At 43.4% G+C, this 21,227-nt stretch overlaps 1 protein-coding gene across 2 annotated transcripts in view; it reads left to right on the top strand.

The window, feature by feature from the left end:
* ets1 (v-ets avian erythroblastosis virus E26 oncogene homolog 1) overlaps window positions 1–19,576 on the top strand; it is an 81,838-nt gene extending 62,262 nt beyond the window's left edge. For both annotated transcript variants that reach the window (XM_084326425.1, XM_084326426.1), the window contains 6 exons: window positions 1,225–1,425; window positions 1,777–1,854; window positions 2,534–2,779; window positions 4,630–4,890; window positions 14,884–15,002; window positions 15,280–19,576. In XM_084326425.1, coding sequence (XP_084182551.1) covers window positions 1,225–1,425; window positions 1,777–1,854; window positions 2,534–2,779; window positions 4,630–4,890; window positions 14,884–15,002; window positions 15,280–15,495 — 1,121 coding nt within the window. In that variant the 3' untranslated portion in view covers window positions 15,496–19,576. The remainder of the gene's footprint in view (window positions 1–1,224; window positions 1,426–1,776; window positions 1,855–2,533; window positions 2,780–4,629; window positions 4,891–14,883; window positions 15,003–15,279) is intronic.
* Window positions 19,577–21,227: the final 1,651 nt, after the last annotated feature.

Consider the following 21,227-nt stretch of genomic DNA (forward strand, 5'->3'; position numbering starts at 1 on the left):
AAACATCATTATCAACATCAGAATATTTTGCTCACATATTTAAGTAGTGCATTCTCCGGTGGTATTTGAAAGACACTTTACTATTAAATTTACTTATGTTCAGTGGGCAGTTATTCCAATGATTGATGGCACGATAAACAGTCCTCTTTAAAGCATTTGATTTTGGACGTGGTAGCATAATCTGTCCATCATCAGCTGACCTAGTAAAATAAGAATGAGCCTGACTGCATCTGACAATTTGTTTGTATAAGAAAACAGGTTGAGACGAAAAGACAGTGTTCCTGAAAAATTTAACTGTGTTGAAAACCAGCCTATTCTCTACCGTTAACCATGAGAGTTGCCGGTGCATAGTTATAGTGTTTGTTCTCATGGAACAATGTAAGACTAACCTTGCAGCTCTGTTCTGGGCAGTTTGCAATTTCTTTAGTTGACCTGTAACACGTCGTACAGTAGAACTACCACGTCCATTAGCCCGTCTTGCATTACAGCCTTGTGTATAGCCGGCAAACGGGCAGCCCATTGGTGGAGACACCCACTCATTTCAAAACATGACATACATTTAAGTTCACGCAGACTGACTGACTGCAGGATCTCCAGAGAGAGAGCAGCAGAGACAGACAGTTAAAATAACGAGTTACTGTGCCTAAATCGGGGCTGACCACAGAGCCTCCTCGCACCGTATGGAAATAGCAGCTCTTGCACTATTTGTGTATGTAGTAGGTTCATATCTGAAAACCCAACATTCAGCTGCTCACTGCGTCCACCATGTTCACACCCACCACCAGCAGCACGTCCGCCCTCCTGATGGCACTCTGGGCGAATGGACCGACCACAGACACCGGGTGCATCTGAGTCTAAAAGTTAGCCGTGCGACTGAAGGCCGGAGACGTTTTCTCGTTTCTAGACCACAACGTGTGTTGAAGGTCATTTCTAGGCCAGTGCCCTACAACATGTAACAGTAGATGCCACCCAACAAATACACTAGGGCTGCCCTGCACTAAAGTAATCCGTAGTCGACTAATAGTCATAGGACTATCAAACTAATCAATTAGTTGATTTTATAAAATTGTGTTTACTACATGCTGTTTTCAGGGGGGGGGGGTTGGCTACGAGACCAAACTGACCGATAGATCGGGTAAGAGCGGGGCCGCTCCCTATACACATTAATTTTTATATACCGGTAACTAGTTCTATAACTATCACTATATTTTACTGTGGTTTCAGACCCCAGACAGTGGACGGAGAGTCACGTGGGCGAGTGGCTAACATGGACGGTGAACGAGTTCAGCCTGAAGAACGTGGACTTCCACAAGTTCTGTATGAACGGCGGCAGTCTGTGCGCGCTGGGGAAGGAGCGCTTCCTGGACTTAGCACCAGACTTTGTGGGGGACATTCTCTGGGAACATTTAGAGATGCTCCAGAAAGGTGAGGACACGTCGGCTCGTCCCCGAAAGAAACGTGATATCTTTAGATTTGAGCGGGCTCAATAAGTGGAAACGAGGTATGGTGTCATCGTACCGCTTTGTGCTCTGCTCAACTTCTATTTACAACAGTTGAAAAAAAAGCTGAAATTCTGCACCATACCTGGTATGGTTATAGTGTCCGCCTCTGGAAAGGGGTACATTTTAAGCACCGTTAGCATTTTCTCCAATAGTAACCGGAGTCGAAGAGGAAGACACGGTTTACCTCTGGTCATTAATCTTTTATAATGCTGAATGCAGTTACGTGATACATGAAATCAATGACGCTCATCATACCAATCTATTTTTCATGAAGAAGACACAAAGCATTTCCCCGTCAACGGCCTGACCTCCAGCTTCCAGGAATCCCGCTATACCTCAGACTACTTTGTCAGTAAGTAGCCGTTTTCGGAGGAGAGCTTGAAGCTGTAGGCCAGAACAATGCATTCGGCCAATCATATGGGCACATGATGGAGTATTACAGTGGTTTATAAATGCAACTTCATCTATTTATTCATTCTTGCATCCTGAATTTATACTTGTATTTATCACATATCCTGATAGATGTGCACCACATTTGGCTGTAGGTAGCACTATGGCGTCATTGCTTGTGTCTAATGTAAGAAGGTCACTTTAAAAACTATATTGTATAGTAGTGTACATAGGACTTATTACCTACGCTTTTTTTGTATAGTACTTTTATCATGTCTATTTTATTCTATTATATTTGTATTTTTCGCACAATCAAAGCGAGCATGGCAACCTTCATTTCACTATATGTCTTGTGTATGTATGTGATGAATAAACCTCTTGAATCTTGAATGTACGTAAGGGTGCATTATGTATCCAATAAAGCGATAAATTATGCATTATATTACGCAATGAATACCAGCGTTGAGGTTGGCGCTCAGAACAAATTTAATAGCAGCACAAGTTTGATCCGGGTAAAGTTATGCCATGGCAACATATTGCATCAGCAAAAGTGCCTCAATCTCCCCTTTGTTGGTTCTTCCTCTTCTCTCTTTCATCTCTCCTTCTTCCTCTCCACACTTCTCTCCCCTGCTCTCCCGCAGGCTACGGCATTGAGCATGCTCAGTGCGTCCCTCCGTCTGAGTACTCGGAGCCCGGCTTCATCACGGAATCTTACCAGACTCTCCATCCAATCAGCTCGGAGGACCTGCTGTCACTCAAGTACGAGAACGAGTACCCCAACGTCATCCTGCGGGACGCGCCCCTCAACCCGCTGCAGGGGGAGTACTTCTCCGTCAAGCAGGAGGTGGTGTCGCCAGACAACATGTGTGTCGGACGCATCAGCCGAGGTGAGGGAGAGACATTGCGGATCACAGGTTCAAGTCCAATGAGCTCCAGAGAGAGAGAGCGAGTGACCTCGGTCTAAATAGAAACATTACAAGGCCAATTTGTAGCAATGTTTCAATGTAGAACATACATTTATCGGTTTCATTGTTTCAAGTATGAGCAGGCATGCGTTCTTCATGGGACGGGGTTGCACTCTGTGCAGATAAGTACTCGCTATTTGCATATCAATAGCGCCGGTCGTCAGGTGTGTTAAATATGTTCTCAGATACATTCACACTAACTTGTTGTGAAGACATGTGTTACATTCCATTCGTAGAGGCAATTAGGCACTGTCTTTAGTCTGTGCTCAAGCGAGGGGACATTAAATGCGCATTCGCTGGAGCGAGCGCACGCGCCGGGAGCGCGCGTGCACGTGGTGCGAGCAAGCCCAGATGATTTCAATAATGCACCACTGAGTATGAGTGACTGGAGAGAGAGACGGAGAGAGATAGTATTTGTGTGTGTGTGTGCGTGTGCGTGTGTGTGAGTGATAGTGCTGATGCTACCAAAACCATGTCATGCCACATCAGTGTGTGTGTATTAACAGAGAAGAGAAGCAGGCCGTATGGTCGCTTTGTGGTTCAATAAAACACTGCCTTGTTGGCTACGCTCGAGAAAGAGTTGGTGGTGGTGGACCTCTATTGTTTTTGTCAGAGTGAAACGCGGAACAAAGCCTCAGTATTTTCTTCTAGCCGTCTGTCCCTCTAGCTTTGATGTAAAACAGTTAGAGCGTAACCTACAAGAACAAGTCTTTTTTCTCTCCCTCTCTCTCTCTCTGCCTCTTTTTCTCCTCTACCTCGTGGTTCTCGGTAAGGACACAGAGGTGTGAACCCCCGGTGGGCTCACGGCGCCGCCCCTTTTTCTCATGAACCGCTCTCGTTTTCCGCTTTGCCAAATGCGCAACCCGTTGTTTGCTTTTCCCACTGATAGTTTGGAGAAGAATTAGTTGCGTGAGTTACATTGATACCCCCTTAAAGCTGGGATTTTCTACCAAACAATGTTCCCAGCTGTACAAATGAATCGGAGGGTATCGGGGGAGTTCCAGTATACAGGCCTCCTTCCAATGCCCCCCGACCGCTAGCCTGCAAGGTACAGGTCCAGGCCTCGTACAGCATAAATCCCACAACTCCTTTTGGCGCTGCGCTCTCTCTCCCCCCCGACGTGGGAAAGTATTTGTGGCAACTGCCGAATCCCCACATGTGGCTTCAATTTAGAACAATTGAAGATTTCAGCATCAATCACGCCGGCGTATTATCTTTCATTTGTTAATGGCTCCGAATTCGAAAAAGACTCCTCTTATCTTTCCCGAGGCCGCGACTAGTGAGGCAATTTGGGGGCGATCGTCTTCCAATTAGACGCAAATGGCGGCTGTACGGGGTGGAACGAAGTGTGAAACGGAGCCACGAGTTACATCATAATGCGCGGACGAGATGTTGTAGGCGGGGCGTTATTTACGGCCAAGGCCATGTGTATATATTGCTGTCATAAATATTATCCCTACTGTCGGAGGCTACGGTCGTGGCTCAAAACTATTTCCATTCAATCACGCATATGTGCCTGAAGCCTATTTACAGCAACAGATATTGCGTCGGAGAAAATCCCCTGCCATCAAACATTTACATGTTTCTTGGAATAACGGCATCAAAGTGAGGTCTTAGAAACACGTTTTCTCTCTTTTTTATGCTCGTTTATGCCTGTATTTTTTACTGTTGTGAAGAACTTTGAACTGAAATTTCTGTATGAAAAGTGCTATACAAATAAAGTTATTATTATTATCTATTCACCCATCTCTCTATCCGTCCGTCCTTCGTAGGTAAGCTCGGTGGCCAGGACTCCTTCGAGAGCATCGAGAGCTTCGAGAGCTGCGACCGTCTGACTCAGTCCTGGAGCAGCCAGTCCTCCTTCAGCAGCCTGCAGAGGGTCCCGTCCTACGACAGCTTCGACTCAGAGGACTACCCCAGCGCTCTGCATGGCCACAAGCCCAAGGGCACCTTCAAGGACTACGTCAGGGAGCGCTCGGACCTCAGCAAGGACAAGCCTGTCATCCCGGCCGCGGCGCTTGCAGGATACACAGGTGATTGATTGATTGATTGAAAACTTTATTAACACTTTGATTACCCAAACCGAGTTTTCTCGGGTTTACCCCCTGCGGGTTGAATGCCCACTCACGAGAATTCTCGTATTTTCTCGTTTTTTTTTTATTAGCGATCTGAAATCATATTTCATCAACCGAGTCTACCGTTGGAAATTCAGCCACTCCAGGCGCTCATATGTGAAAAAAGCGCCCCCTATCGTCTCCCAGATGGTAATTCACCCTTTTGGATGGAACTCAATGAAAATGAATGAGAAAAAAAATCCCTGACTCCACATTTTACTTCTCACTCACGCAGCCGGGGTCGATCAGCTCCACTAGTGAGCCTCAGAGCAGCGGGGATTATGTGTTTTTACAGTATACACTGTGAATCAATAAAAGGATAGATTTTTTCGAATGGCGATCAGGAATTGGAATAATCCATTTGGATACCATCTGATCTCCGGTAAGGAATCTATGTTACCAGTCTTAGGATAATCAGACTCGTTTTCACGGAGATATAAGCTTTTATGTGATTATGTGATATGGCTGATTGACTGTGCGAGCGGTCAGGAAATGGGAGAATCGATTTTCAGCTCGCGGCCAGAGCGTGCGTGCGTACACATGTACTATCGATGATCTAGCATTTATTTGAAAACGATTCGTGAATGGGCCGAGGAATGACAACGTTCTAGAGTATTCCAGTAAAGGGCGATTATCATGGAATGTCTTAATTTTTCCATGAAAACGAGTGCTTTTCAAAATGCTAGAAAATGGAAATGAAGCGATAAAAAAACAATCTGCTACGACAATGTTGACTGGAAAATGAGTCTTTGATAAGCGACTAAACATTACAAGATTAGACGTATAGATTTAAAACATAGATTAGGCGATATTAACGTTAACATTGAAGTGGTGCTGGGCATTCAAGGAGGTAAAAAGGAATTAAGCTTGGGCAGTGAAAGTGTTAACAGATAGAATGGGTACAGTACGGCTCAGTACACACAATTGTTAAGGGGATGCAGACCAGAGAAAGACTTTCATCTTGTTTATATCAGCGTCCCCCATTTTCAATTCATCATGACATTTATGACATACACTACATACAGATGGATATACAGTACTGTTACATCCAGACATTTATGACATACAAGATATACAAATATAGAGTACTGTTTAACACTTTGACTGCCCAAGTGTAATTTCTTATTAGTCCCTTGAATTCCCACATCCACTCCAATGTTAACGTTAATATCGCCTAATCTATGTTTTAAATTATGGCTATGTGTCTAATCTGCCCGTCGCTTATCAAAGACTCATTTTCCAGTCAACATTGTCATGGCAGATTGTTTTTTTATCGCTTCATTTCCGTTTTCTAGCATTTTGAAAATCACTCTATTTCACGGAAAAAACAACACATTCCATGATAATCGCCTTTTACTGGAATATTCTAGAACGTTGTCATTGTTCGGCCATGTCATGAATAGTTTTCAAATAAACGCTCGATTATTGATAGTATATGTGTACGCACGCACGCTCTTGCGGCGAGCCGAAAATCGAGTCCTATTTCCTGACGGCGCGCACAGTCAAACAGCGATAACACACAATCACATAAAAGCTTATATCTCTGTGAAAACGAGTCTGATTATCCTAATACTGATAACATAGATTCCTTACCTGAGATCAGATGGTATCCAAATGGTTTATTCCAATTCCCGATCGCTCATTTGATTGATCCATCGTGTATACAGTAAAACACATATTCCCCGCGGCTCCGAGGCTCCAGAGTGAACTCTGGTAGACCCCGGTTACATGAGTGAGAAGTAAAATGTGGAGTGCAGGTTTTTTTTTTTTCATTTTCATTGAGTCCAATCCAAAAGGGTGATTTACCATCTGGGAGACAATAGGGGGCGCTTTTTTCACATCTGAGCGCCTGGGGTGACTGGATCTCCAACGGTAGACTCGCTTGATACAATATGATTTCCGATCGTTAATAAAAAAAACCCGAATAAAACGAATATTCTCGTGAGTGGGCATTCAACCTGCGGGGGGTAAACACGAGAAAACTCGTGGATGGCATTCAAAGTGTTAAGAGACAGAGATTCTAAAAGAAAAAGAAAAAAAAAAAATATATATATATATATGCAATATATATACATTCGAGGGGGAAGAAACTGTACATTGGTGGGGGGGTTAGGGTTGGGGGGGGTAAGATGTAAACAGATTATACATATCTAGGTGAGATGTCTCGCGTAATGGAGCGGTCCTCAGTAAAACCACACGGTTGATCCTGCTTAATCTCTCCTTCAGTCGCACGTTTCCTATTGTACGGCTTTGAGAATTATGAGTGTGAGGCTACATAGAGCACCTCAAAGGAATATACACAGTCTGGATATGCTATTATGATACTAAGTGAAATGTACCAATTTACCAAGCAACACAATTAGGACTACAATCAATAATTTTTACAAGCACCTTAACACTTTGAGTGCCAGCAGGGGGCGCACGATTTAGCGCTTGAGTGCCAGCGCTCTATTCAATGAGAGGGCGAGCACATTTGCGAACGCATAAACTATATCTTAAATTATGGCTATGTGTCTAATACGCCCGTCGCTTATCAATGACTTGCTTGCAGTCAACATTGTCGAAACAAATTGTTTTTTCATCTGTACGTTTCCGTTTTATACCATTTTGAAAAACGCTAGTTTTTGGAAATTTCCAGAAAGAAAAAGAGATTACACAGGAATCGCCCTTTACTGGAATACACAAAAAACGTAATTTTTCGGCCCATTTATGAATCGTTTTCAAATAAACGCTAGATTATCGATAGTATATGTGTATTTATGCACGCTAGAGAAGCGGGCTGAAAAATCGATTATCTTATTTCCTGATCAGCACACACACATACACATATAGGGCCCACGTTGATATATCTGTGAAAAAAGCTCTGATTACCCCAAAACTGGTAAAATAGATTCCTTACCTCAGATCAGATGTTCTCCAAAAAGATTATTCCAATTCCTGATCGCCATTCCAAATATCAATCGCGTTTATTGATCCAACGCTGGGTGCTCGAAACACATATTCCACGCTGTTCTGAGGGACCACAAAGACTGCAATCGCCTCGGATTACATGCCTGACAAGTAAAATGTGGATTCCGGATTTTCTTTTCCCCATGCGTTTTCATTCAGTCCAATCCAATGGGTGCATTATCATCTGGGAGACGATAGGGGGCGGTATTTTCCCTGTTCGAGCTCAGAGAGAGTTCCAGTGGTAACGTGAGGCTAGATTGATGAAAAATTCATGGAAATCGCTAATAAAAAAAAATAACGATTAATAACGAGATTTCTCGTCGTTGGCACTGAACGGTTGGCATGAAATAACGAGAATTCTCGTCGTTGGCACTCAAAGTGTTAAAGGTTATCACTAAATATGTAAATAAGAGCATTACAGCAGTATTGCAGGTAAGTTATACATACTGTTAAATAATAGATGTAAGATGTAAACAGATTATACATATCTAGGGAAAGGTATATGAAAGGGTATATATACAGATATTTGAGCAGCAATGTTTCTAGGGGTGTAGATGGTGCAGATGGACTGATTATGTACATGATGTTGTGCAGGTAATTATAGACCATGTAAACCCAGTCACAACAATAAGGAACGGGGCGGTACACCAGAGTGTACATATACTTAGAGTGAGCGGATATTTGTGCAGGTGTCGACATAGAACAAAACTATAGTACGTACAAATATTTGCAATCTTGCCCCCGAATATTCAGATTTCTAGTGACAACATTGAGAACATTTCTACTATGCAGCCATAGCAGTCACGCACCTCACAGGAAGGGGGGGGGGGGGGTAGCTTCTTTCTTGTCGTCTTTTGTTCTGCCTGGAAGCTGTTCACTTCTCATCTGCCCGCTTGTTATCTGCAGCCCGCATCGCAACCTATTTTTTCCAGGTCGTCTTAGCAACGCGGGTGCAGCGAGAGACGAAGCCCTGCCCCCCTCTGCACCTAAACCCCAGAGTCACACTATCTGTTCATCTTGCGAGAGAGGCCTCTTTCTTCTCTGAGCACCTTTTTTGTTTTTACGCACACGTTCTCCACGTGTGATCAGATGTATGTAGACGTCTACAAAGTTGGAAGCAAACGCACAAAGGTCTCTTGACAAACTATTTTAGTCTTCGGTCGCAGCTTTTTCAGTTTGATGTCTAACACGGTACAGGGGGGGCGGGCGGCGGGTGGGGCTGTTGCTATTTTTAATACTAACACACCTTTCACCCATTTTTGATGATAACATGCAAACTAATGAAATGCAGAGCATACCACGGGGCCACTATCATCCTACGACGGTCGGACAGTGAAGAAACGGAAGTTAAGCGAGACAGTGTACACGTTGTATTGTCTTTTTTTCTTTTTTTACTCTGGGTTTAAATTGCAGTCACAAGGTTGTGAGGTTGTTAACGTGGGGGGGGGGGATGCCAAAGCAAATTTGTCACAAACAATGGATACCTCAGATCTTATTACACCATGCCCTCGAGCTGACGTCCACAAGTTAACCGCTCTGTCTAATCCGAAAGGTTATCGGTTCAAAAGGAATCCATCATTCATTTGTACGGTCATTGCTTTATCGTATTTTGCACGTAATCAAATGAGAGACCAGGGCACACAGTGTCATGGATGCGAAGCATTCTTGCGTAGATTGACGTTACACAACGTGCCCTAGGCGAGCGGGAGGCTGAGCTCTCTCTCTCTCTCTCTCTCTCTCTCTCTCCTTTCTCTTTCTCTTTCTCTTTCTCTTTCTCTCTTTCTCTCTTTCTCTCTCTCTCTCTCTTCCAAATCACCAAATAGCCAATAGCGAGTTCACAATGTCAGTAACTTAAATACTTAGCTGGTTTTCGACAGATGGAAAAACTTGATACCCTATGAACACGGCCCAGAATGTCAGTAAAATGTAATGGTGTTTTCCTACCAGGAGCGTTCATACCAGGGTACCCTGTTTATGTGGATGTTGTCTGGAAGTGTGACTGACATTGATGTCAACCTAGTGCTTGCGGGTCACCACTAGGGGGCAGCGTGGCTAAGTGTGACTGAATGAATTATTGAGTGAGTTGGCGACATTGCCGGTCATAGAGGTGCTTCGCATCTAAAAACAATGGAGGCAGAACGCAATCGTATCACATGAAAGGCATTCATCATGATCTTCTGACTGCACCCGTTCCATGCGACGTTGAATCATAGGATACGTGACAAATTACGTAAATTACCCCGAAGAGAGAAGTTGAAAGTCTGGCTCGGTTTCCAGCCTTAATGCACACATTTGAACCTGGAGAGAATGTTCTTTCTCCAAGCCTTCACACAACGAACACTTTCTCAATGTTCCAGATGGAGAAGAGTGGCGTGCTGGCTGGCAACCCCTGGTATAACTGTTATTATCGGAACTCTGTCCTTGGGCACAAGAAAAATAGAAAGAAAATCCATTCACATTAGACCCCCAAAGATGGATAACCTACCTGTTCTTGGAAAGTGGAAAGAGGTTCTAGGTTAGCGTGTGTGTGTGGGTGCGCGCATGTGTTTACATGTGAGGAAGAGGGGGTTTGAAAAAGAACATAGTGAAAGAGTGAGAGAAACAGAGAGAGAGAGCTAGAGAGAGAGAGAGAAAGAGAGCACCTCAAACCAACCAGAGAACCACAAAATAAAAAAACAGGTTTATGTAATATCCCGAATGGATGCAGCTGACAGGTTGACAGGCCTCTGGTTTCCTGTCCCAGGCCCAGACGCTGGGAGACAGCCAGCCTCCTGGAGTGGAGGACAGGGGACTGATAAGGGAGCGGGGAGATAAGTCAAGGCTCTAGTTGTTGTCATCTCATGAGGTGTCGAACCTTTCTCTTCACCACCCACACACACACACACACACACACACACACACACACACACACACACACACACACACACACACACACACACACACACAGCGTGTGGGCGCACTAACACATGAACATACTTACACCTCTAGCCACAGAGCTCAGTTGCTGACTTCAGCCTGAAGTCTCTATATCTCTCTCTCCATCTCGTTTGCTACGTCTTTCATTCTCATACACACACACACAGATATATTTGAACACACGTACGCTTATAGGTAGGTTTTCAAAAGAAGGCTAATGATGGAGTGTTTGGCTGAGCTGACACCGGTCCACCTTGTATGGTGCAAGCCAAAAACGTACAGTAGTGTTGCGCCAAAGTGTTACGCCAAGATCAAAGCGATAACCGCGCCAAAGCGCAGGTCACTGGCGAGATTTTGCACCCACATTCCACTTTGAGTTATTTTGGAAAATAATCAAATCTTTTAACACACACACACACATGCGTACACACAGAGTAGACACTGGAATATACAGACACATTATGTTCTGTGTACTGTGCGACTTTATCACTCACTCTGTCGCTCCTGAATATGCTAAAGTCTCATCTCGTAAGCCTGGGGGCAGATCTTAAACAGTGCAATGAACGCCAGCCGCCCCACCACCACCCTTAGCCTTAGCCACCGCTTGCTTTTTCAATGGGCCCCATTGTGCATGCGGGCGCTTAAAATATCTTTGGAAACATCTTTTTTTTTGAGAGAGAGAGAGAGAGGTCATCTACACTCTGGCGTGAGAGCGTCGGGGGAGCTGGTGAATGGGAACTGTATCGCGCTTATGTGGGCCCACTGTTACAGTAGCTGGCCTTTTTCTGGGTGGAATGCGTCTCAAAGCCTTCGCTCTCGAGGAAAGACCCGCTGTGTTCCCCCGTCACTTGTTATTCGCAGAGAGTCGGGGGGGGGGGGGGGGGGGGGGTCACCGTCGCTGCACCCCCTCGTTCTTTTTTATTTTTTTACTCTTGTCTCGTCAAGCTGGAGTCGGCGAGGAGGCTCGTGTAAGCGCCTTTTCTTCATTGTCGAGCGTACGGCGTGCGCGACTTGTTCTCTGAAAGTCTTTGTCTCAAGTCTTCCGGTGAATTCTTTTTAATTTTTTTTACTAGGCAGCGCTCTGCAGAGGCAGGTGTGATTTCAACACACAGGGTTAAAACCGGGAGGCTTTCTCTCTATACACTGAAAACCGCAAGATCAAAGTGTACCGCGGTGAATCTAGAGCAGAGACGCGGCAGAACTCTTCTTCTCTCTTGTCCCTCGGTCCCCTCCTTCAGTCACTAAATGTAATAAGCTTGTAATGAAGTTTAATCACCCTAATGTTCAGTTTGTCATATATATTTTAGTCAATTAGTTTAGTCTGGAGCAAAGCCAATTGAATTCCCAGGTAAATACATTGCTCTTTATTTACTGTACAATGTTTCCTTTATGCATTCCTGAGCATCGCAGACGACCGAGAAGCTATTCTTTCTCACGGCGATGAAATATAATGTTTCTAATAGTGTGGGGGCTATAGGGGGGCCTATAGTAAGCAACATTTTGACAGTTTTAGAGTGCCTGTTATGGATAGGGTGTGTGTGTGTAAGTGCCGTGGTCTCCATACACACGCACGCACGCACGCACGCACGCACGCACGCACGCACGCACGCACGCACGCACGCACGCACGCACGCACGCACGCACGCACGCACGCACGCACGCACACACACACACACACACACACACACACACACACACACACACACACACACACACACACACACACACACACACACACACACACACACACACACAGACACACACAGCCTGCATTCAACTCCCCCGGAGCCATTGCTCATGTCTGAAGGCAGCTCTTCTTATAATAAACCAGTGATTTCATCAGTATGGAATTCATACAGACAGAAATATTCTGTGGACTCTAGACTCACATGCTGCACTGGGCAACTGGCAGACAAAAGAAATGCGTGATGAATGAGACTCATTGTGTTTTAGGAAGACGTTCAATTCCGCTGCTACGCCTCTGCCTCAGCCGAATGACAAGCCTTCATTTGTCTCTCTTAAGTCTGGACCGAGTGAGATGTATATTCAAAAATTATTAAAAAAAATAAACATTCTCTATGATATATAAAGACATTTTGTAATTGAACTGAACTGTACTCGTAAAGGGTTTCCTGCCCCTTGTCTCTTACCCTCACGGTGTATAGACTGTGTGTGGGTTTGACACGCTACTGATGTATTGGGTTTAGTGCTGCAAAACCCACCCTCTAATGCGCTTAAAAGAACACACCAACATTTTGGGAAATTAGCTTGTCGTCTTATCCAGAGAGAGACAAGAAGATAGATACCAGTTTCCTCTCTGTGCGTTCAGTAGAACGCTATCTGGCTGCATGTTAGCCTAGCTTAGCACAATGAATGGAAGCGGACATGGCCGGTTAGCCTAGGCATTGTCCAACTAACACCTCTCCCGAAGGCTCACCGGCCATGTGCATTCATTCATTCATTCCATTCATTAGCTCGTCTAAAAGCAGGGTGTGTTTTGTTCTACATTAGCTTGAATCTGCTAGATCAGTTTTTGGGTCATAAGAATATGTATTCTGGGTTCCTCCGTGTGAAAACCTCCTAGCTGCTCACAGTGTCACTCGCCTCAACTCGTTAGTCTGCTCTAATCCTCCTCGGCTTGCGTGCAAAAACATTTCATGAATTTAAAATGAAAATTATGCAATTTTTATTTGAAAAACCGTAAGAGGCAACGTGCAATCAGACCACCAGCCACAAACTGTAGAGGTCAACGTGTTGACGCATGAGGATGTTATGATCATAACACGTGAGCTTTTAAGTTTGATAATGAACTACATTCAACATAAAAAAATAAATATATAATTTATATATATATACTTTTACTCGTGGAGAATCTTGAATGGAGGACTTTTACCTTTAACCAGTAGCACTTTTATAACTGGTATATTTCTGCTTTTACTGCAGCTTTGTCCACTACTGAACCCACACCTGAACACCCTGAAAGTCTGAAGGTCACCCGTTTCTAAACTCAAACAATGCAGTCTCTCCTCTCGGGGGGAAACAGAAAGGCTGCCTGATGACAACGTACCATTTTCTCCTCCACTGTGTTTGACCAGAGTGTGATGTCCTCAGGCTAGGCCTAACAAAAATAATGGTTGGTTTCAGGTTGCCGACCGACCCTGCCGATTTAGGTGCGACCCAATATATTTTATGAGTTTTAAAAAAAAATTATATATTAAAAAAAAAAAAATCATTTTTTTTTTTTTTTTTTTTTTTTTTTTTTTAGAATAAAGTTTCGTAGAAATCTTAGTCAAACATTTAGTATTATGGATATTAAACATGCTGGCAGAGTACATGCATCCATGTTGTTGTGAACATTTTAACCCTTTCACTGCCACACGACAGCCGGTTAACCCTTTCACTGTGACAATACAGAAGGTTAGCCCTTTACTATCACACAACCGACGGCGATGCTCCATCATTAGCATCATTAGCTCCGCATCCGCGGAGCTAATGATGCTAATGATGGAGCATCGCCGTCGGTTGTGTGATAGTAAAGGGCTAACCTTCTGTCGTGTGGCAGTGAAAGGGTTAATTAAATAAAGAAATTCCCTATCCATAGTCGCCGTGGGAAAGAATAAAATAAAAAAATAAAATAAAATAAATTCCCTACCTACCCATGGCCAAACTGACAACCAACCTGAAACCAACTATTATTTTTGTTAGGCCTAGGTCTACTTCCACTTCAGGGAAGTAGTGTTTCTGCACCTCTTCCAGTGCTGCTCCTTTTAACTGCAGTAGTGTCTACTCTAGATCCTATCGCCTGGAAGCACATTTTTCAATGTATTGTTCATAGCTAGCGGGAATGGCTGAGGTTAGGGTTAAGGTTTATAAACACCTTTCAGGAGAGTCGTATGAAGGAGTTATGGCTTTGCGAGTTTTGGCCAAAAAAAGTGACGGCGCCCCCCCCTATCGAAACGTCCTTCCGGGCGATGGGACCTTGCCACCGTTGATGGCCTTCCACTTACCAATATCCTTTTCTCTCCTATTCCTCCTTCTCTCCTACAGGAAGTGGCCCCATCCAGCTGTGGCAGTTTCTCCTGGAGCTCCTGACCGACAAGTCCTGCCAGTCTTTCATCAGCTGGACAGGCGACGGCTGGGAGTTCAAGCTCTCCGACCCTGATGAGGTGAGGGGTCACCACCTTTGCCGACCACCGGCACATGCGCCGGGAGGTCCTAAGTAGCTGGCCAGATGAGCCTGATGTCTCTTTTTCTTTGTGCCATACAGATTTTTAGGCTTAATTGCAAATATAATCAGGCTTATTTGCATGCTAGTTGTTCTTTATTTTTTTTGCATGTATGTAATCGTGTTTATTGCATTATGTAAGTCATGTAAATGAAGTTATTATTATCATGATAACGTGACTGGATTCATAATTATTTGTATCTATCTATGTATGATAGGTTGCCAGGAGGTGGGGCAAGAGGAAAAATAAGCCCAAGATGAACTACGAGAAGCTGAGCCGTGGCCTGCGCTACTACTACGACAAGAACATCATCCACAAGACGTCGGGGAAGCGCTACGTCTACCGCTTTGTCTGTGACTTGAAAAGCCTGCTGGGCTACACCCCCGAGGAGCTGCACGCCATGTTGGACGTTAAGCCCGACACGGACGAGTGAAGCGGAGACGGGAGATGGGGAGAATAGAGTCTCCAGGAGCCTTTTTTCAGGGGGGACTGGCGTGGCTCAGAAAGTGGTCTTAACTGTTCGGTAGAGTGGGTAACAACCTTTTTTTGGGCGGTGGGGGGACCAACACATTTTTAACGACTAACTGTGGTCTTTGTCATTTTTATTTAATTTTTTCTCTTTTGTCTGTCAGACGACGTTTTAAAAAAAAGGAAGCACATGCCAAAAGCGCAAATTCATACTCCGTTGCATACATCTCACTCAGAGTTGAGATGTGTGTGTGTGCGCACGTGTGTGTGTGTGTTATATATACAGGTATTACTTAGCAGCTCAAGGCAGATGGAACGCTATCCGGTAGAATAGAGCTTCCATTCTGCCTCGGTAGCACAAGAAAGTGATGGTGAATGAGAAGAAGAGGGCCAAACAGATGGGGAGAGATAAGGGAAAGAGACAGAGAGGGCGAGAGAGGGTGAGAGAGAGAGAGAGAGAGCAAGAGATAGAGAGAGAAAGCACAGCGAGCCATGCGTTGTGCATGGGTGGAAAGTTCCTGCTATGAAATCTGTTGCCAAAATTTTAAACGTTACTCTGGAGGAAATATGTCATTTACATGCTCACTGTTTCTCTGCCTCGCTGCACACAACGGGCAGAGTTCTCAAGCTTGGACCAAAAAAATAAGTATTTTATTTGTAACTGTCGTTTGAGAAGCGTATGCTTATGCCAGTATTATGTTATTATTGTGGAGAACTCTTGAACGTAAGCCTGCCATTCAGGCGTGTCTCGGAAAGTTCCCACTCTGTGTTCCTTTTTCTTTTTGTTGTTGTTGTCGTCGTCAATGAAGGTTTTTGTGGAACCAAAACGTTAAACCCTTTAAGGTTAAAGTTCGTCCTGTCTCCTGTCCTAGTAACGTACAACTGAAATGTGCTGATCCGGGGTGTATCGGACAACACTAGACACTGGCCATGTACCTGTACGGTTAAGAGGACCCGTTACTTACTCATACCGAGAGTAGTCTGGAAGACAGACAACCGAAAGTAGCAGTTGCTTTTGAAACTAACGCTTTTCACCCCTATGTATTTGCCGCTTTGCTGAGAGAAATATATTGTGACTGACATTTTGCATTTTTGCATACATTACTTACCACAAGTATTAGCAAACTGTAGACAATCTTTATTAGTGGATTTTAGACATATTTGGGCATGAGTTGTGAAACATGCTGACGAATAAGCACAATGTTGTCCCTCTATGTCCGATCTCTCCCTTTTGCCTTTATATAGAACAACATTGAGATGTTGTCAATTACTTCAAATCACTAGGAAAGTCATTTTGGGACGTTTCTTCTTCTTTTTTTTAACGAAAGCTTAAGAATGTTGCCAGAGATTTATTTAGTTGGTTGGTGCAGTATATTTTGGATGAAGTAACGGTGTTGCAGTGAAGGAGGGTTAGAGTTGGTGCAGTACATTTCAGGATGGAGTGACACAGTAAATGGAAGTGTATATGTACAGTTTAGGACGACGTGGCAGAGAGTGAACTGTATTTATGAGAGAAGCAGAGGCTGTGTCTGATAGAGAAGCAGAGGCTGTGTCTGACAGAGAAGCCAGAGGCTGTCTGATAGAGAAGCCAGAGGATGTGTCTGATAGAGAAGCCAGAGGATGTGTCTGACAGAGAAGCCAGAGGCTGTGTCTGATAGAGAAGCCAGAGGATGTGTCTGACAGAGAAGCCAGAGGATGTGTCTGACAGAGAAGCCAGAGGCTGTGTCTGATAGAGAAGCCAGAGGCTGTGTCTGATAGAGAAGCCAGAGGCTGTGTCTGATAGAGAAGCCAGAGGATGTGTCTGACAGAGAAGCCAGAGGATGTGTCTGACAGAGAAGCCAGAGGATGTGTCTGACAGAGAAGCCAGAGGTCTGATAGAGAAGCCAGAGGCTGTGTCTGATAGAGAAGCCAGAGGCTGTGTCTGATAGAGAAGCCAGAGTATGTGTCTGACAGAGAAGCCAGAGGCTGTGTCTGATAGAGAAGCCAGAGGCTGTGTCTGATAGAGAAGCCAGAGGATGTGTCTGATAGAGAAGCCAGAGGCTGTGTCTGATAAGAGTCTGGTAACTGGAGGGAAGTTTTGGATACTGCAGGTAAATGGCTATTGGGGCCTGATGGAGAATGATTCAGAGAAAGGATAACATTGATGTTCTTATATGTTGTCACCCTTTTGTAGTTTTGTTATAAAATAAGTTTTATGTGTGTGTATATATATATAGAGGGCTTTATTTACCACTGCAATGAGTAAAGCCAGTAGCACTCGCCTGCGACATTATCACAAACGATAGTAGATGAGCACACAGGAGCCTGTATTTCCTTTAAAAAGTCTGTGCATTTCGTTACGTATCTATAAAAAAGAATAATAATGCTCGGTTTGCTGAGTATAAATGGATAACTGAAAGTATTTTTGCATGATTCTACTAATATTTGTGCAGCTTGCTCAAAACACATGGTATAGTTTGACCGGTTACAGTATGTTTTTGAGCAAGAGTGGCAACGTGTTCCTGCCGAGTCGCCAGTGGGAACTGTGGCTGTACGCTGGCCTTATGGGAAAAGCCAAAGTCAAGAAATATCATCTTAGAATACAAATGTTATTGTTTACAGTCAGAGGCTGGATGTTACCCACATGGATGAGAATAGCTTTTGAAATGTCTATTTGTACAGATTGTATTTCATAATGATTTATTACGACCCAAGATTTAAACAAATAAGCAAGAGACAAAGCAAGGATAATAACCAGACCTCATGTGAGGTCTTCAGCCGTAGCGCTTTGGGTACCGTCCACAACGTTGGAAGACAGGGACCAGGATTCTCTCACATTTTTCCTTTTATCTTTTGTTGATGTGTTAGAAAGTACTTAGCTTTAGGACAAAAGCAAAAAGTGTTCGCATGTCTACGTTCTGCCTTTAAGATTGTAAGAAAAAGACAGTGTACGTGCTTATGTTCTGAGTTCCCCCAGACGGAAGAACCGTATTAGTCAGTTTTTAAGTTCACTCATAGTTAAGACAGTTGAAGTTGAGAAGTTCCTCGTGATATATCACTCCAAGTGATTTGGATTAACTTCACAACTGCAAATACAAAATATAATTTTTTTTACTTCTATGGTTCTTCGGTGCAAGGGTTCAATTGGCAACACGCTGCCTTCATCGTCAGTTAGCACTGACACACAGATACTCGTACTATTCATCTTGGGGGATCGTGAGGGAGTTGAAAGTTCTCCTGTGGATTAATCGTTTTCTGTGGTTCCATTCTTTCTTGCACATTCAAGGCCTGGATTCAGATTGCTGTTTGCTTTTTTAATGTTCAGGTTTTTTTTTTTTTTACTTCAAAGAATGGTTTATGCTAGAGCGAAATTCAAGATAATTTTTTCCCCCTTTACATGGTTTATTTTTGGCTATGCCCTTGAAGCCAATGCTAATATTTTATAAGGTCAGAATGTGGGCACCGATGGCTTAATGTGTTAAAAATGGAACGTTCAGTATACTGTCTAGAATTTAGAATGAAGTTTTGTTCAACTGTCAGGAAGAGGGAGAGAAAAAAAAGGTTATTGAAAAACATTATTGCACAGGTCTTACTAGTGAACCCTACTTGGGCAAATATATACATACCGATACTTTGTGACATATGCATATCTCTCAGAAGGAATTCAGTAGGAAAACCTTTTTTTTTTGTAAACTGTTTTTTTTTTATGTTGTTTCTGTATATTTTATAGTGTTTCTGTGTTTTTGTTAATGAGATCATTTTTTAATGTATTTAGTTCACAAACATTTGAATATTTTTCAATAATTTATATTTTATAAAAGACAAAAGAAATGCAGACAGCTGGTGCTTTCATGGGAAATAAAAAAAAAAGTAGCGCAGGACAATAAAAATGTAGCGATTCTTTTCTTTTTTCTTTTTTATATATATATATAGAAAATAGACCTGTCTGCTAGAGGAAAAGGCTGATGCTGGCCCATCAAGGATTTCTGCTGGAAAGTTTTATAAACTGTAGCCTCTATTTCTAAATGTACTTAATGTACTTCAAAATGTTATGTTATAAAAATATATGTGAACAAAAGACTTCTTAAACGTGTGTGTGTGTGTTGCATCAATATTCCTTATGATTTAATTCATTCACTGTCACTTCACAGAAGTAGAAGGCTGTATTGTCATTACACAATACAGTACAACGCAATTTGTTTGTGCAGCACCTACACAGTAAATCTTGCAGTTTTTACTCTAGAGTTAATTTAACTCTTACACAAGAGCAAGAGTCAATTTAACACTAATTGTAGGAACAAATACACTCGGGAATAGTGTTAATTTGACAAGATTTACTGTGTAAAAGAACGATACCTACATACACACTCTACCACACACAACACATCCATGATGTACCCATAGACAGACACACTACCAGACATACATTAGTGTACCCGCCATACTCACTATCACACCACACATTCATGTACCCACACATGCGCTTATTCACAAGAACATTAAAAAGGTTAAAAAAAAAAAACATTGCAAAACATCACAGTAGAAGAAAAATATTGCACATCGGCAGAAAATGTTGCACCTTAGAGAATACCATTATTGCACATGTCCCGACATCTGTCATATTGCACACATATGTTGTCATATGTTATAGTGAGGTAGATGTGGTGCCAATAAGGGCGGGTGGTGATTGTTCAGTTCAGTGATGGCTCTCAGGAAGAAGCTGTTCTGCAGCCTGGAGGTGCAGGCTTTGAAGGCCCTGTATCGCCTCCCAGATGGCAACAGGGAGAATAGGTGGTGAGAGGGGTGGGTTCCATCCTTCAGGATGCTGCCAGCTCTGCGGAGGCAGCGCGTCCTGAAGATGTCATCCAGTGTGGGCAGGGGGAGACTGATGATTTTATGGGAGGTGTTTATGACTGGAGGGATTTCCTTTCATATTCTGTGCTCTCGTAGCTTCGTTGTTGTGAGGTTTGCTCTCCACGTGGGGTCCAAGAAGGGAGTGCCAGGGGGTCCCTGGAAACATTTTGAATAATTTTGTTTCACTATTCCATTCACTCGACATGAACCCAATGAGAGACTAGTGGATATTCTAATCATAGGTGTCACTCTCCAACAACAACAAAACTCTTCTCAGATGGGATTCCCTGAGACAAAACTTTTCTCAGATGGGATTCCCTGAGACAAAACTCTTCTCAGATGGGATTCCCTGAGACAATAAAACTGCAGCCTAATGTGTATCAATTTAGGGGTCCCAAAAAAAGGTTGAGAACCAATGATCTAGCATCTGCCCATAGGCCTACTGTATAGTGGAGCAGATAAGTGCTACAATCTTTCAATTTGTGATACAAGCGTGAAAATTGGCATGAGCAGTCTCTATGCATCACTTGACAAGAAAATTGTCAGAGACATTTGAAATTTCAAGATGGCGGCAATTTTTCAAGATGGCCGACACCAGGCACGTGCACACATAGAGGCCAAGGGGTGCCTGAGCACCTGCCTTTTTGAGCCTCATCAAAAAAGTGCCCATTTTGAAAAAAAAATAACAATTTGTTACGCATATAGACTGCCCTTCCAACTGAAAAATGTCAGGATAGAATCAAAATATTAGGTAAAGAGAGAGAGATGCCCCATATTCCATTGCAGTTTGCACGGCCTCCTCAGCGTGCCTCTCCGCGGACCTATATGATATGATAGAAACCGCTGTGGCGCATACAGTTGAAT

Source organism: Notolepis coatsorum (genome assembly GCF_963971535.1).
Source record: "Notolepis coatsorum genome assembly, chromosome: 1".
Lineage (NCBI taxonomy): Eukaryota > Metazoa > Chordata > Actinopteri > Aulopiformes > Paralepididae > Notolepis > Notolepis coatsorum.